At 40.6% G+C, this 18,376-nt stretch overlaps 1 protein-coding gene across 5 annotated transcripts in view; it reads left to right on the top strand.

Annotated features, from left to right (window-relative positions):
• The window catches only part of LYST (lysosomal trafficking regulator), a 175,665-nt gene that overhangs the window by 147,568 nt on the left and 9,721 nt on the right, over positions 1 to 18,376 (top strand). For 3 of the 5 annotated variants that reach the window (XR_004346215.1, XR_004346213.1, XR_004346214.1), the window contains exons 45-48: positions 3,463 to 3,693; positions 5,711 to 5,901; positions 9,035 to 9,171; positions 13,014 to 13,112. Coding sequence is in view for 1 of the 5 variants with exons in the window: in XM_032608455.1 (XP_032464346.1) it covers positions 3,463 to 3,693; positions 5,711 to 5,897; positions 9,032 to 9,171; positions 13,014 to 13,112 (657 nt within the window). In the remaining 4 variants the exon portion in view is untranslated. Of the gene's footprint in view, positions 1 to 3,462; positions 3,694 to 5,710; positions 5,902 to 9,031; positions 9,172 to 13,013; positions 13,113 to 18,376 lie in introns of those variants that run through there. The other 2 variants (XM_032608455.1, XR_004346216.1) reach the window with 2 other exon arrangements.

The raw sequence follows: 18,376 nt of genomic DNA, 5'->3' as shown, positions 1-18,376 counted from the left end.
GTTGGCTAAGGGAGGCTGGAAGGATATACATCACATTACAGCCTTCTCACTGCCACGTTCTAGTCAGGTTCAGAAATGTATGTGGAAACCTGCACAGCAAACACAGAGAGAGGGAATCAGAATTCAATTAATCCTCTCCAAGGATAAATAAAGCATGGATGAGTTGCTCTTGAGCTTACAGGATGGAAAGCACAAAGACTTTGCTTAGGTTTCAGTGATGCTGGTGTTTAGAATCCTGATTCTTCAGCCCAGACAGGAGAAGAGATATAGACCTACAAAAATCTAGGTTCCTTACTAATGTCTCTGTTTGTAAGAAAATATATCTCAATAGTTGATATTCTTAGACATCTTCAAGATGGGGTAGCGACACAAAGTCATCCTGTGACACCAGCCATTGTGTTTTGAGAGGAATCAGACTCTTTCTTTGAGCATATTCCCATCAAAGAACAAAAGGGCATTTGGATATCACGTAATTTCAGGCAGACACAGATGGTTTTGAACTTCTAGTTCTCATTTTTAGGAATTGAGAAATTGAGGTGGGGCAGGTTCCCCTAGTTTTCTTCAGTCTTCGTGTTGCCATATAGCTGCATTCTCTTGTCTCTTTTGATTTTGTTGACCACTTGAAATGATTTTGACCAATTCCCTGACTCTAGTTTTCTGACCAATATCTGACAGGCAGCCACAGAAAAAATAGAGCCACCTACTAACCTGCTTGCAGAAGCTATTTTGGGTGAACTGAATTTTGAAACCTGATTATTTTTCATCAACTCTCACTGAAAGACAAGACCAAAGAAAAACCTCATTTAGTTTTTCTTTTTTTTTTTAATTTGAGGTATAATTGACATACATTATATTAGTTTCCAGTATACAGCATACTGATTTCGATCATTTGCAAAATGATCACCGCAGTAAGTCTAGTTAACATCCACCCCATACATAGTTACAAAAATTTTTTTTCTTGGGATGAAGACTTTTAAGATTTATTTTCTTAGGAACTTTCAGATCTGCAGTACAATGTTATTAACTGCAGTCACCATGCTGTACGTTACATCCCAGGACTTACTTGCTTTATAGCTGGAAGTTTGTACCTTTGGCTCCCTTCACCCGTTTGCCCACACCCCACCTGTGGCAACCACCAATCTTAGGAGCTTGGTCTTTTGTTTGTTTAGATTCCACATATAAATGAGATCATACTTATTTGTATGGTATTTGTCTCTCTGTCTGACTTGTTTCACTTAGCATCATACCTTCAGGGTCCACCCGTGTTGTGACAAGATTTCATTCTTTCTTATGGCTGAGTAATAATTCCATTGCATGTATTTACCACATTGTCTCCATCCATTCCATTGGTGCATGCTTAGGGTGCTTCCATGTCCTGGCTATTATAAATAAGGCTGTAATGAACATAGGGGTGCATGTATCTTTTCAAATTAGTGTTTTCAAAATACCCAGAAGTGGGGCTTCCCTGGTGGCGCAGTGGTTAAGAATCCGCCTGCCAGTGCAAGGGACACAGGTTCGAGCCCTGGCCTGGGAAGATCCCACATGCCGTGGGGCAACTAAGCCCGTGTGCCACAACTACTGAGCCTGCGAGCCACAACTACTGAGCCCGCATGCCACAGCTGCTGAGCCCGCGTGTCACAACTACTGAAGCGCGTGCGCCTAGAGCCCGTGCTCCGCAACAGGAGAAGCCACTGCACTGAGAAGCCTGTGCACTGCAACAAAGAGTAGACCCCCACTCGCTGCAACTAGAGAAAGCCTGCGTGCAGCAACGAAGACCCAACACAGCCAAAAATAAATAAATAAATAAATAAATTAAAAAAAAAAAAAAAATACCCAGAAGTGGAAATGCTGGATCATATGGTAGCTCTATTTTTAGTTTTCTGAGGTACCTGCATACTGTTCTCCACAGTGGCTGCACCAATTTACATTCCCACCAACAGTGCAGAGGGGCTTCCTTTTCTCTACATCCTTGCCAACGGTCGTTATCTCCTGTCTTTTTGATACTAGCCATTCTTACAGGTGTGAGATGATATTTCATTGTGGTTTTATTTGCATTTTCCTGATGATTAGTGATGCTGAGCATCTTTTCATATACCTGTTGGCCGTCTGTATGTCTTTTTTGGAAGAATGTCTATTCAGGTCCTCTGCCCGCCCCCCGCCATGGTCTTTTAATTTCTTCCTTTATTTATTTATAATATTCCTTTGCAGAAAAGTTCCGTAATTTTTCCCATTTTTTTTAACATCTTTACTGGAGTATAATTGCTTTACACTGTTGTGTTAGTTGCTGCTGTGTAACAAAGTGAATCAGCTATACGTATACATATATCCCCATATCCCCTCCCTCTTGCATCTCCCTCCCACCCTCCCTATCCCACCTCTCTAGGTGGTCACAAAGCACTGAGCTGATCTCCCTGTGCTATGCAGCCACTTCCCACTAGCTATCTATTTTACATTTGGTAGTGTATATATGTCAGTGCTACTCTCTCACTTCGTCCCAGCTTACCCTTCCCCCTCCCCGTGTCCTCAAGTCCATTCTCTACATCTGCGTCTTTATTCCTGTCCTGCCCCTAGGTGCTTCAGAACCATTTTTTTTTTTTTTTAGATTCCATATGTATGTGTTAGCATACGGTATTTGTTCTCTTTCTGACTTACATCACTCTGTATGACAGTCTGTATGTCCATCCACCTTACTACAAATAACTCAATTTTGTTTCTTTTTATGGCTGAGTAATATTCCATTGTATATATGTGCCACATCTTCTTTATCCATTCGTCTGTCGATGGACACTTAGGTGGCTTCTATGTCCTGGCTATTGTAAATAGTGCTGCAATGAACATTGTGGTACATGACTCCTTTTGAATTATTGTTTTCTCAGGGTATATGCCCAGGAGTGGGGTTGCTGGGTCGTATGGTAGCTCTATTTTAGTTTTTAAGGAGACTGCATACTGTTCTCCATAGTGGCTGTTTCAATTTACATTCCCACCAACAGTGCAGCCCCTTTTTAATTAGATGGGTTTGTTTGCTACTGAGTTGTGTAAGTTCTTTATAGATTTTGGATACTAACCCTTTATCAGATATATGATTTGCAAGCAATTTCTCTCATTCAGTAGGTTGTCTTTTCATTTTGTTGATGGATTCCTTTGCTGTGCAGATAAATCAAGTCTCATATGATATTCTCTTAAATTAAAATTAATTTTATAAACATACCTAATTAGCACCAATCAAGGTGCATTATTTTCATTCATCCATTCAGAAGCATTGATCATTCCTATTCTGATCTCAATTCCTATTCTGATTATTAATGATTGTTAACCTGTTCAAAAACATTTCAAAATCCTTTTCATTTGAAACAGAGAAGAGTAAACCATTGCCTAGAGAATAAAACAAGTTGTTGTTTTCCCCTTCAGTGTTATCGCCAAGTCTTGCTTTTTACATACCTCTCGTTTTCTTTTATTCTTCAGACATATTTTGGAATGGATGTCTCTGCAGTTGAAGATCCAGTTCAGAGACGAGCACTGGAAACCATGATAAAACCTACGGCCAGAACCCCTCGTCAGCTGTTCCAGTCGGCCCATGCGAGCAGACCTGGCTCCAAGCTCAACATCGAAGGGGAGCTTCCTGCTGCCGTGGGGTTGTTGGTGCAGTTTGCTTTCCGGGAAACCAGAGAACAGGTCAAGGAAATTCCCTATCCGGTATGTCATTTGGATTTCAATAGAATTCAGCAAAAACTGGCTCAACTCCTGAGCCGTCAGGTCCCCTCCCAGGCTCTAGGGGCAGGGAAGTGAGTAGCACGGTCCCGGCCTGAAGGTGAGTGCCAGCCAGTGAACACAGATGCCTGCACTACGTTCTGTGTGTAGGAAATGCTGCGTTAGTGCTATGAAGAAAGTACTTTGGGAGCTCAGGTCGGATTGTAACCTCCCTGAGGGTCATTACTGGGGAGAGCCTCACCAGGCAGTGACATAACAGGCATTGCAAATGAGAGGAAAGGAACCATCCGGGACTCGGGAAGAGTCTGAGCATGGCTGTGCCAGTGCAGACATGCCTAGCGTGGTCCTTCCTGGTTATTATCTTCCAGCAGAGGTGCTGACCAGAAGTGTAAATGTTTGGGTTTACAATGAAGGGGGAAATCATACATGTTTTTTTGGCCCCTCCAGGTTGTAATGATAAGAAGTATTGCCTCTTAAAATGGGAAGTAGGGGGCTTCCCTGGTGGCGCAGTGGTTGAGAGTCTGCCTGCCGATGCAGGGGACACGGGTTCGTGCCCCAGTGCAGGAGGATCCCACATGCCGCGGAGCGGCTGGGCCCGTGAGCCATGGCCGCTGAGCCTGCGCGTCCGGAGCCTGTGCACCGCAGCGGGAGAGGCCACAACAGTGAGAGGCCCGCGTACCGCAAAAAAAAAAAAAAAAAAAAAAAAGGGAAGTAGGTATAATTTTTACTCTGAAATAGAAAAATAAAGCAAGCAAGCCTTAAGAGTAAAATGGATTCTAATCCTCAACTAAATTCTTCATTATAAAAGCAGCAAAGATGGGAGATTGTGAATTGTGAAGTGTTACAAAGGTTTGCAGAAGGAAATCGCAGAAAATGAAAAGGCAAGGGAAAGAGGTTGTGAAGGTCTTGGAGATAAAGTAAAGCACGGATGTCGAACTGCAGTCATCTGGGAGCCACTTTAAGAGAACATGGTTTTTACAGATCTTGCTTTGATAGTCGTTTCTTATAATAATGCTTCTTAAATACACTAAAGGTAGAACGCAAATAGAATACTAAATGTAAGTTATTTATGCTCAGAGCTCATATATATCAAATTTGCATGTTAAATACAAACAAAACTTATACAACTAGTAAAAAATGAAATTTAAATTTAAAACATCAATATGAGAGACAATGTTGCTTTGCTGAACCCAGGCCACCAGTGTTGTGTTTCATAGTTGAAAGCTGTATTTTTGTTTTGTGTTTACTTGTCAATGAAACTCATATGCTTTTGAAGCCTTACAAATCATTTTAGTCATTGTCATTACCAGGGTCATTATTTTTACTAGAATCGATTATTTTAACATGTCAAAATAACAGTACGTCTCTGAAAAGTAATAAACGCCATTTAATTTGCCACTATACTTATTGCTCGTTAACTAGTTGAAGTTGGCAAGTATGAAGGACCTGAGGCAGTATGTCTGTTTGCAGTGGGAACGTGTACAGACCTGCCTCCTTCCCACCCCAGGACCTTTGCAACTGGCTGTTCCCTCCGCCTGGCATGCCCTGTCCCCAGATAGAACCCCCAGTTTGCTCTCTTGTTTCACTCAGGTGTCTGCTCAGACATTATGTCCGCAGACAGTCTTACCCGACCCCCGCGTCTAAACGGGCAGCTCTGTCACTCTTGGTCCTCTTCCCCTTCTTTGACTTTCTTCATAGCACTTGCACCAGCTGACATCTGTGATGTATTTGTTTAGTTGTTGTCTGCCCTGCTTCCCGGCTATCAGACAGCTCCACGGGCGCTGGGACTTCATGTGTCTTGTTCATCACTGTGTCTAGCAACCAAGAACACATATTTCCATATGCTAAGCACGGGGGAAGTAAAAAATTATAAAATAATTCTTGCCCACACAGGGTTTATAATCAGGCTGCTTTCCCTTACTCTGTTTGGAGTTTAAATTAGAAGTGATTCTATATTTACTACCTTTTTTTAAATTGTACTCTTTACTTTCCTCGGTTGTAGAGTCCTTTGTCATGGATAAAAGGCTTGAAGTGGGGGGAGTATGTCGGTTCCCCAAGTGCCCCAGTACCTGTGGTCTGCTTCAGCCAGCCACACGGAGAAAGATTTGGTTCTCTCCAGGCGCTGCCCACTAGAGCAATCTGCGGTTTGTCCCGAAATTTCTGTCTTCTGATGACGTACAGCAAAAGAACAAGGTAAAATCAAACATGAAAATTGTCCTAGGCATAATCTTTCATGAGATCTGAATGTTTCCCCTCATCTGTGCTGCTATTTTGTTTTATTTCTAAGTTTTCTGAGTCCTTGGCAAAAAACTAAACTCAAATTTGTGTTCATTTAATGCAACGTAGGAATTAAAAACATAGTACGTGAAAAAAATGGGAACTAATGCAATGTCATTTGAAATGAGAGGAGGTGTTGAAGGAGACAAGAATAATGTCTCACAAGATGAAAACATTAACAGTTTTATATAAATGTACACTTTGAGACTCTTGAATTCCAGAATAGACAGACTTACCTGACCAGCAAATCTAGGATCTCAGAAGAGACAGGCATGAGATTAAAACAAAACAAGAAAGTCATGATAGCCTTGAAAATAGGTTTTAAAAATATGTATGTCTGGAAGGCAATGTTTTTCTCACCTTTCTGTGCACTGACTCACTGAAAGCAACACATGGAAAAGTGCTGTCAGTAGAGGCCCTCTTCATATTTCTAAATGTCACCTACACTGTGGCAAACTAGTGACATTTTCCGCTCAAGTAATCCCTCTGTCCTCCCAAATTAACCGTTTTACTTAATGCGAAAGAACTCTTCCTACGTCCTAGGCATGGGCTTTAAACACTAAAATGAATGACTGAGGGCACCCATCTGTTCGTATCAGGTGTGTGCAGATTTGCCCGGAAGCCCGCGTGTGGACCAGACACGTCTTAGCATTCCGCGCTGTTAGTGTTTAACCTTGCGTTCTGTGCACTGTGCTCCTCGGTCCACATGGCCTCCCACCCGACGGAGCACCACAGTGCAGGGATGCCAGGACCATGCCAAACATCGGCCACCTAAAGGAATTCAGTGTGCTGGCTGGGCCACAGTTCTTTCAGACTCACTCTTCATTCTGTCATGAAATGAATGATCGATTGCCTTTATAGTTGTCAGTAATAAAAGAGGCTGCGCACCATTTTATCTAAGTTTAGTGAGCTAGGAGGAGAAGGTAAAATCTGTTTGATCATCGTCGGAATATCAGTACTTTATTCTCACTAGTACGTTGCAATTAGCTATGAGGTATGTCACGAGTAATTTACTACTAATAATACTTAAAGTACCAAAATGCGTGAATAATTTATCTTTAAAAAATTAATTAGGGTGGATTGAAGTTTATCTCTTTAGAGCAGAGAGAAAGGGCTGGTATTATCATGCTAATGATGGGACTTAAATATGTCCAGTATAATTGCTAACCTGTCTTATTGGTGCCACTTCAGTCACAAGCCCTTAGTGGCCCTTAATAGCTGTGTTCATTCAGATTACACTTTATTTCCTCATAGAATGTATTTGGGATTTATCAGAATCTAGGTGTGTCCAGGGAAGTGGTATCGTACAAGTTACAGCCATGGCCTCGGGCGGCACGGTACCTGAATTTGCGTTCCAGTTCTGCTGCCTAATACCTGTGTGATCTTGAGGAAATGACTTACACTTTTGGAATCCTGGCTTTTAAGCTATAAAATGGGAGTAATGAAAGGACTTATCTCACAGGGTAATTCACTGTAAGGATTAAATGAAATAATATAAGGAATGACTAACACAGCGCAGGACTCATTCTAAGTGCTTAATAAATAAATGCTCATTGGACAGTTAGCACCCTGGGGCCAGGGGCCGTGTGAGTGTTCACTGCTGTACCCAGCGCAGAACTGTCCACGGGGCCATTTCGGAGAGGCCTGGACTGACTGGGAGTGCACCTGGCAGATGGAAGGCCATGTGTGTTAAGCACTGCTGTGTCAAATAACTGTGTCATTTTGCTTAGTTATATATGCATAATACAATATAGCAACTAAACTGCCATGGTTTTCATGATCTTTAGCCCAGTATAGGCCAATTACTTGAGAACTGACAATGCCTCAAAATTGCCTGAGGTACTTTTTTTCAAAATATATTGATACTTGGTTGGGTCCCATTGAAGACATACCGCTTCGGAATCTCTGGGGCTTGAGTCTAAGCCTGTGCATGCTACAAAAGCCATTTTCTTGCAAACTCCTGTTTAAGATCCACTGTTCAAATAGATAAAGCAGAAGTTTATTTTTCTTTTTTTAAAAAATATGGTGCCTCTTGTGTTGCTGGAATGAGAAACCAGGAGCAGTTACTGAGTTCCTACTACATGCCAGTCTTTATGGTAGAATTTGCAAGGTCCCAAGGCTCATGAAGTGTGGTTCCTTTCCATAGCAGCTTATATAGAGAGGAGTTTATATTTAACAAGGATATCCCAATTTCTTTATTGCAAAAGTGATGTCCACATTTGGGATTATACTCAACGAAACAAAAAGAAATCTGTGAATTACATTTTCAGTGTGCTGTTGATTCATTCAACAAATATTTATTTGTTTTATTGCTTTATATGCTGGGTATTATGCTAGGTACTCACATTCTCTCTCCTTAAGGAACTCAAAGCTTCTAAGTTTCCAGGGCAGCACCAGCTACAGCATTTATGCTGCATTTGCCCTAGTCAATGTGCCAACAAGGTGTAGATCATGAGAAACGCTGATGTCAGGAGGTCCAGATCTTTATCCCAAAAGGACATAATACTGTGTACGGGTCCAATGAGAAAAGAAAAGAACCTTGTTAAACGAAGGTCTCCCGTGCAGTCCTTGCAGTTGAAAGGATTAAATTATCCCTTCTCAGGATTGCTTCTGCTCTAGCAATGGTCCCTTTCTGGTATTATTAATAGTTGTCCATATTGATTTTTCAACAGGGTATCTATGTTTTTTAAAACATTTTCTAGTTCATATTTATTGTTAAAAGTAAGGTGTCACAGAACATGAATAGAGGAAGCTTGATTATCACTGTCTTTTATAAAGATTTCTTAACAGAAATTTAGTACTAAGTCATATAAATCCCAACCAAAAACACCACAGGTGAAAAAGAATACAGTTCTACCCTTAGAATCCCATTAACCTTAAAGGAATAAAACTAACACAGTTGGGTCCATCTTACGGATATAAAGATGCTTTTGCACTGGAATGACCGTGTTCTGCTGTGTGAACTTGAACCTTTAACCTGCCATTGTGGCCGGCTGTCCGGTAATAACTGAGGCAGTGGCAACTGATGCTTTTATTTCTCCTCCTTGAGGTGTGAGAAGCATGAACAGTACTGACATTCAGTGGTCCGCCATCCTGAGCTGGGGGTATGCTGATAACATTCTAAGGTTGAAGAGTAAACAGAGCGAGCCTCCAATAAACTTTATACAAGGTTCACAGCAGTATCAGGTAAACATTTTCATGAAGTACTTTATAATAATAATTAAATATAATGCTTTAAAAAGGAGTCAGACTGATGGCAGCTAGTCTTTAATATCCTACAGTCAGTCCAGGAGCTGGTGATGCTGGATGTATGCCTTGTTTACAGTGCTGACAGACTCCCTAACTGCCGCTGTCTATGTCCCCAGAGTTTGTCCTCTACCCAGTCTCTTGTTGAGCCAGCATCAGCTCATGGCTCAGTATTGGAACAAAATCAGCATTGCTTTCTTCTCAGCGTCCACTTACCTTTAGTTACTGTGTCATTTTCTTCCTTCCTTCCTTCCTTCCTTCCTTCCTTCCTTCCTTCCTTCCTTCCTTCCTTCCTTCCTCCCATCCTCCCTTCCTTCCTTCCTCCCATCCTCCCTTCCTCCTTCTTCCTTTCTCTTCTTCTCTCTTTCTCTCTCTCTCTTCTCTCTCTACAGCTGTGTTGGGTCTTCATTGCTGTGTGCGGGCTTTCTCTAGTTGCGGTGAGCGGGGGCTACTCTTTGTTGTGGTGTGCGGGCTTCTCGTCGCGGTGGCTTCTTGTTGCAGAGCACAGGCTCTAGGCACGTGGGTTTCAGTAGTTGTGGCACAAGGGCTCAATAGTTTGGCTCACAGGCTCTAGAGCACAGCCTCAGTAGTTGTGACGCACGGGCTTAGCTGCTCCTCGGCATGTGGGATCTTCCTGGACCAGGGCTCAAACCTGTGTCCCCTGCGTTGGCAGGCAGATTCTTAATCACAGCGCCACCAGGGAAGTCCCTTTACTATGTCATTTTCAATAACCAGAGTGCCACGTTTTATACTTGGCTTTTTCTAAAGGAACCGGGTATTTAGGCATCACAACATGGTAGAAAGAGCCTTGGAGCTAACTGTAGCTCTGTGATCTGTGTTAGTGTCCAGCTCTGTTATTTACTATGTAGCCTTTGGCAAGGAATTTAACCTTACCCAACTTGAGTTTCTTTCCTCTTCTCTAAAACTGGGCTAGTCATACTCCCACCACTCTCTCATAAAGCTGTTGTAAAAATGTCTCCAATGTTTCTGAAAGTGCTTTGTAAACTATAAAACACCATGTACACACACACACACACACACACACACACACACACACACACACACACACACACAGTACTGCCATAACTTTTTCCGGTACTAAATTGTATGTTAAACCTTCTTTCTTTGACTGTCTTTCCATAGGAAGTTCTTTTACTGTTTCTGACTTCGTTACCTGCATAGCACCTGGTGCCTATTTATATAGTCCTAACATTCGTCACCATTCCCTGAGCACTTTAAAGATGGAGTCATCTACTTTGGGGGAATTTTTGGCAGCGAAAGAAAGGAGAGCAATGGCTTGTTTGCTTAACCTTCAATATGCCTGGAAAAAAAAGGTCACTGCCTTTTGTCATCTGGCTTACCAGTAAACTAACAAAAGTAAGAATAAAGGACAGTGAAAAAACAAGCTTATTATACATTTAATAAGAATTTAAGCACTGAAAAATTATTTCTATCATGTAAAGTTGGGCCCAGAAACTCATTAAAGATGAAAAATACTCTCGTTAAGTCCTTTTAGCAAAACAGGATGATCCAGATTCTAGCAAACACGGTGTGATAAGTACTTCCGGTCAAGTGCCTAACTAACTAGATAAGAATACCATATTTCATTTTGTTCTTAGAAATATGTTGTTCACTCATTGGTTGTTTAGTGTGAGAAAGTTTGTCCAGGGTATTATCATATGAAGACTCACACTCTGAGATTTCACTTATCTGATCAATTTCATCATCATCATTACAGATTAGAGTCCTGCTGTCTCTTAGCCTTTATCTTCTGATTGATCTCATAATTGTGAAACATGTTCCTGTCAATTTTCTTCTCTTTTCTATTATTGCCGGAAAATGAAAAATTCTCAATTTCCAACTGTGTTCGATGACAGCTGAAAGTAGACTACAGAAATGTGTCTTTGGTCTTCTTTTATACTTTCTCAAAAGATGACAACATTCTTTTGACAATGCAATAAGAAAACCAAAAGATGACAATTTAGGGACTTCCCTGGTGGGGCAGTGGTTAAGAATCCACCTGCCAATGCAGGGGACATGGGTTCAAGCCCTGGTCCGGGAAGATCCTACATGCTGCGGAGCAACTAAGCCCGTGCGTCACAACTACTGAGCCTGCGCTCTAGAGCCCGCGAGCCACAACTACTGAGCCTGCGTGCCACAACTACTGAAGCCCATGCGCCTAGAGCCCGTGCTCCTCAATGAGAGAAGCCACCGCAATGAGAAGCCCGCGCACCGTAACGAAGAGTAGCCCCTGCTCGCCACAACTAGAGAAAGCCCGTGTGCAGCAACAAAGACCCAATGCAGCCAAAAATAAATAAATGAATAAATAAATAAATAAATTTATTTTTTTTAAGGTGACAATTTATTTCACATTTTACATTATCCTTCCAGGAGATCCATCATTCTTCATTTTCTTATTTTGTTTGTTCTGTTTTAGCATAGTTGGGAATAATTGAAGAGTAGAGATGAAATAATTCCTAGGATGATGAAATAGCAGAGTGTTTCAAAATAGAGAAAAAAATGAGATTATTGAAATCCTAGAAATGTAACTTAGGTTTATAAAAGAGTTCAGTCGACCCATATGGTAAATTGCAAGACAGAATGAGTTTTATTCTTCATATAAGAAATAGGTACATTTTCTTTTTGCTCTTTGAAGACCTCTAAGAAAGAATAAAATTATGAATATCAATCTTTACAAATAGAACTATTCAAGAAAGAAACTCAAAAGGATAAAATTAGATCCAATGGACTCTGAAGATATATTGAGAGTTAAGAAGAGTCCGGCTCCAAGCAAGTCATTTTTCAAGGTAGCAGACACTTGAACAACGTTTGCAGGGCCAGGGGAAGAAGCCAGCAAATGACAGCTTGAAATTCTGACAGTTGTTTGAGAAACACCAGGGTGGTTTGGGGCTGGCGTTAAAAACAGAGGGGCTTCTCTAAATCAGGAGGCGACGCCGACACATTTTGAGGCCCAAAGGAGGGAAAGGGATGAGGTCTGTGGCTGATGATCGCCGTCTTCTTAGTGAAGTGAAGTGAAGTGTGTGGGTATTGCTGACCAGCCGACCGACTGGGAGAGGTGGGACTGGAGAGGGGGCAGAGCGCTGGGGACAGCTGCTGGGGGTGTGGTGCTGGGAGTCCACTAGTGCCAGAGGAAGACTGTCAGGCCGAGCAAAGAGGTGAGCCATCTTGAATAGTGTCGCCATGGTTGGGACTCAAAGGTTTATATCCCCAAGGAATAATCCCAGATTTTTTCTCCACGTTTATCTTTCTTTCTTCTCCTATCTAGCAATCTTTAGAACTGTTAGAAGCAATACCTCTATTTATATATATACTCTGTTTCCCTACAAAGACAGAAAAAGGAAAAAAGAAAGAATAAAAGTAAAAATCAGGTACATGCATCTCTCTCTCTCTCACACACACACACACACACACACACCTCTCTCTCCTCCCTCTCTCTCTCTCTCTCCTCTCTCTCTCTCTCACTCTCTCTCTCATCTCTCTCTCCTCTCTCTCAACTTTGGATCTAGTCAATCCTGGATCATTTTGTTTAAATTTCTGAGGAACAAATGGCCCTGTGTGTATTTGTGTGTGTGTGTGTGTGTGTGTGTGTGTACACAGAAAAATGTAAAATCATAGACAATGCATTGTAATATTCTAATCATTTCAAGTAAAATGTTTACCTTAAATTTTGTGATCGTATATTTTTAAAATAATTGTCAGAAAAGTAGAAGCATTTCTTATGCTTTTTAAACATGATAATCTTTGATTTGTCCTTTCTCTAGGTGACTAGTTGTGCTTGGGTACCGGACAGTTGCCAACTGTTTACTGGGAGCAAATGTGGTGTCATCACAGCCTACACAAACAGATTCATGAGCGGCACGGTAGGTCCTGGGCGCGTTTTGTGGGATTTTCATGTCAGTGAGGGGAAGAAACCCTTTATAAAGTATACATTTGGTATAAGATTAAATTTTTGGTACATTAATCTTTTGTACTTTAGTCTCTTCACATAAGCTCTTAAAATATAAAAGGTCACATGTCTAACTCTTTAATTTTAGGTTTATTACGATCACAAAAATTTTGAAAATAACCGTAAAGGTCAGAGACAGACAGTATTTTGAGTTATGACCTGTTTTGAGTTTAGGCTTTTTCATGGCATTTTGATGCTTGCTTGCTTTCATTCTCGGTATCAACCTGAGTGCTTACAAGTACCCCACGATATTCTATAAAAGTTGGAAGTACAGAACTCCTAATGTTCAACATTCCTGTGCCCTCTGTGTGAATTAAATGACAGAAAAATCCAAGTAGCCAGTCTTGATTTCTACCACTTACTGGAAGAAATTTTTTCATTCACTGAATCCTTTGGATTTGAGAGTTAAATTATTAAAACACTCTAGTGAAGAGACATTATGCAATACTTCTTTTAATCTACTGTCATTCCTTTTTTTGTTTTTTTGCAGTAACAGTACTTGCTTTTTAAGAGATTAACCTACAGTATTTTAGTAGTTAATTAAAGAACCAATTCCCAAGAGGCATTTCCACTGTAGGTCTGTCATTCCTTTCTTGAATCAGCTGTCTGTGGTGCTGTTGAGGATTAGTGGCAAGTTTAGGGTGATAACTCAGTGATTATCATTCTAGTCTAAAATGTGCTCTGTGCTTTATTTTAATTACAATTTTCTGCATTATTTTATAAAACATGTTTACTGGGTGAAACCTGTATTTCTAGCATAGGGGTGATTCTCAGTTCCTTACTTTTCTGTCCAAGTTTATTCCCTTTTAAGCCCTTGTTAAGGTTCTTTGCCACGATCCTTGGGGTATAAATGTGACCATAATATTGTTTCTGTCTCTTAGTCTAAGGAGTCATTAAAATGTTTGAAGCAGGAGTGATATGATCCAGTCAGCATTTTAAAGGCCATCACTGTAACGCCTACAAGGAGAATCGCTTAAAAGGGGTGTGGGGCTGGAGGGGAGGGTACCAGTTCAGAGACGCTGTAGTGATACAGGCTGGCCGTGGTGAGGGCTCCGAGTCAGGAGGTTGGCATGTACAGGTTATTGCAGGACAGTGAGGTTGTGCTCTAAGAAAGATTCACACACAGCTTAGAAGAGCCACAAGTGGGACCAACCAGATGTCAGGGAGCCTGAAAAGTTACACATGAGCTAGATCTTAAAGGACCATTTTACTAAGTGGAGAAAAGAGGAAAGAGTATTGTAGCAAAAGTAAACCAACACATGGAAACAAAGGCATGGTAGTTTGGGGGATGGCAGATACTTTTATGTGTAGTTTAGAGTAGAACATGCTGGGAGGAGTGCCAAATCCAGGGCAGGAACAGTAGAGTGAGGTGAGGGTCTTATACACAGGCCACAATAAGAAGAATGCTAGAGGGTCTGAGCAGAGAGGCGCCTTCACTTTGGATTGTCTTCTGTTTTCTCCTTTTTACTCCCCAAGGCCTAAAGCGGATGTTAATTTTATAATGTCTCTAATATTTACCACTGCCATTTGCCTTTCACCTTCCGAGCTCACCCTGTTTCCTTTTTCTACAAATATATTCTAATCTCTGCTGCTAGAGCACGTTGTCTGCTTGTACACTCAGATCATTTGCACCATCATAGACACCTATTTAAAAACTAGCTTGATCTTTGTTTTTTATTTCCTCTTGCTTTCCCCAACACTATGAACAGCCTTGCTCTTAGTTTTCCTTACTTCCATTCTTCCTATAATTTAAAATTTTAATTGTACGCTAGCACAGTATACAGTATTGGTTAAAAAAAAAAAAAAGATTTAAGCTGTACTCAGTATAGGAGTAATTTTGTACAACATAGCTTTGAAAATAGATCAAGATGTAGCTATTATCATTTGAATACAGCAAGACACATGCTTCTTTTAGTTTGAAGTTATTGTGAAGTCTTAGGTTGCTTACCTTTCCTCAGTTCTGTATTTGCCTGAAAGTGGATTTTTTCAATTATTTGTAAGGGGTTTTCTTTTTCTCCTAAGTATTAATAGTATTAAGGTAATCAAGTCATGAGATTAACAGTTACTATTTAAATCATGTCAAAATTGGTATCTTAGCTGTGTGGTTTTATCCTTGTTTGATCTGAGAGAAGGTTACTTGGGTTTTTGTAGATGTTGTTGTTGCTTTTATTGGGGACCGTCTCATCATTTTGGGGTCCCTGAAGCTGCAGTTGTGACCCTATGCCTGTGAGGTTGGCAGGAAACACCTCATGTTTACTAGCTTCTGTTCTCCCAACCCGCTGAATGCCATGGTTCTAAAAGTACCTATGCTCTCGTTTGTGTTGGCCTTGACACATACGAAAGACCACCTCCCAAGCACCATGTAGGATATGACCAAAATAATTGTTGTCTGAAAATATTTTCAAGGGAAATCTTATGAATACTTTCCTGAGCTAGTGAAGCATATATAACTTTGAGCATTGTGAGTTTCTTCTGTTGACTATCCCAAGATAGTCTGCTAAAAATGCATTCTACATGTGTAATGACGAATACGTTGCTTGGTTATAGGGAATGGTTATCTATAAGCCATTTATATACAGTATTAGAGAAGAAATGTCTTCTAAAAGTGATAACTGATTTTAAAAATAGTTGGTCTTGAGTCATTTTTCACTAATTAAATAGTGTGGCCACATCATCTTCATATAAGTGAACACCTGTATTTCTATTCTCTAAATTGATGGTGGTAGGAGAATATATATGCAGTGTATCAAGGTAGTATTACACCCTTCAAGAACATTTTATGAGAAGTAGGCCAACACAAGATTCCTGGTCTACCCATGGAAATTATTTTCTGATCCATCAGGGAATCATCTAGTAACACTAACTCTTGGAATCATTTTAAAGTGAAAAATCTATAAAATTTCAATAACCACTATAGGGTACCTATCTTGTGTTTACCCCATAAATATTATTCATGATCATGAAGTAAAAAAAAAATGCACACACACACACACATATATATATTTATTTATTATTATTATTTTTTTAATAAGCAAGGAGGGAGCTTTAGCCTTGAGGGCATTTGTCAATCCTAGAATATTGACACTGTCCTTGGACAGCCTCTTGTGAGAGGAATAGAAAACAACAACAAGGGACAGAGCAAGCTGGGGAGTCCCAAGGAGGCCCTTGTCCAAAAGGCTGGTCCCTAAGAGTAAGGATGAGTCAGATAGGACCAACTCTTGCCTGGAATTACAGCCTGGATTGGAATTCCCTGGGTTGTCCAGGATTCTCAAGACTTGACTTTGGGTAAGGCGTCCCTAGCCTGGCAGGTCATCTAGCAGAAGAAACAAGAAAGGTACTTGCATTCTATTCCACAGATAGAGGAACTCCTACAAATAATCTTCTTAATGTAGTAACAAATACACAAAACCAAGCACACAGATTTACAGATAAGAAAATGAATATGTGAAAAAGTTAAACTTAGTTACAATAGAGAAATTCAAGTTAAAGCAACCTTGATTGCCATTTAAAACTCGGGAAATTTTCACAGATTTAGAATGGAATTGAGTCACAAACTGAAGTGCTGCAGAGTTCAAGCACAGAAGGAAGGAGCTCAGGCCTTTGGGGGCAAGGAATTCTTTGGTCCCAGGGACCCTGAAGAATGGTCTGCAAGGGCGCTGGCACACCCCTGTGGCCCTGCGGGGAAGGTCACGGAGGAGAAACCAGAAGGGGCCCAGAAACCAGGACTCGTGCCCTTGTTCAGAGCCATCTGGTTGCTGTGGTTGTGTGCAGTTGAAGGCCACGTGCCCTAGCTAAACAGAAGCCACTGCCACACAGGCTCAAGCCAGTGGTTCCAAGGGGAGCTGTAAGCCTGGTATCGCCGGGTCATTTGAGTCTTTAAGAATAAAATAGGTATTTTTACGTGAAAAATAAAGCACTTAAAATAGATGAGCTGCAGCTAATACTCAACACATATGTTTCAAAAGCAGTGGTGATCAAAAAGGCAAGATGCAGCAGATACCTAAAGAATAATTAATACCATATATATAAAGTTTAGCAACATGAAAAACAATACAATTGTTATAGTAACATATAGTAGAACATAAATTCTACATACATGGGAAACAAATACAAAATTCAGGATAATAGTAACTTCTGACAAGAGAGAGGAAATAGGATGTAAAACAGTACACAGACTATGTAATGTTTAGTGTTTTCTTTATTTAAAAAATAAGCTGATCTTATAAAATATTAGGATTAGTTTAAAACTGAGTGGTCAGTATACAGCTTTTTATTATACTTTCTTTCTACTTTTCTATATTCTTTGTATTGAAATACTTTATGACAATAAACTGCTACCCTAATGAAAACAAAGGTTAGACCCTGTGTGGACATCTGGCATCTGTGAGCCATGTGGAACTTGGAACATCACTTTTCAATGTTTGATTTAGAAAATCAGTCCACAACTATTGATGAGTAATACATCGCCATTGGTGGCATCATGAATTGGTACAAAGCCTTTGAAAAGTACACTCAAGAACTGTAAAATTATTAATATTCACTGATCCACTAGTAGAATCCTGGAAATTCTAAAGAAATGATTTAGAGGAGGAACAAAACTTATATACATGAAGGATTTAATTATGACATCTATATTTTGAAAAATTTGAAACAATTTTAAATGTCTATCATAAAGGATGTTCAAGGGGGCTTCCCTGGTGGGTGCAGTAGTTAAGAATCCGCCTGCCAAAGAAGGGGACACAGGTTCGAGCCCTGGCGCGGGAAGATCCCACATGCCACAGAGCAACTACTCTGTGTGCCACAACTACTGAGCCCTGTGCTCTAGAGCCAACGAGCCACAACTGCTGAGCCCGTGTGCCACAACTACTGGAGCCCGCGCACCTTGAGCCCCTGCTCTGCAACAAGAAGCCACTGCGATGAGAAAGCCCGCGCACGCGCAAGGAAGAGTAGCCCCTGCCCACTGCAACTAGAGAAAGCCTGTGTGAGGGAACAAAGACCCAACACAGCCAAAAAATAAATTAATTAATTAATTAATTAATTTTTTAAAAAAAGGGATGCTCAAGTAAATTATAGTATACTACTGTATAGAATATTATAACACTTAATCATTTTGAAGACACTGTCAAAATGGAAAATGCTTATGGGAGAATGTATAAAATACAAAATAGGGAATTATTT

The sequence above is a fragment of the Phocoena sinus genome, chromosome 16 (assembly GCF_008692025.1).
Source record: "Phocoena sinus isolate mPhoSin1 chromosome 16, mPhoSin1.pri, whole genome shotgun sequence".
NCBI lineage: Eukaryota > Metazoa > Chordata > Mammalia > Artiodactyla > Phocoenidae > Phocoena > Phocoena sinus.
This window is presented reverse-complemented; position numbering and strand designations above follow the sequence as displayed.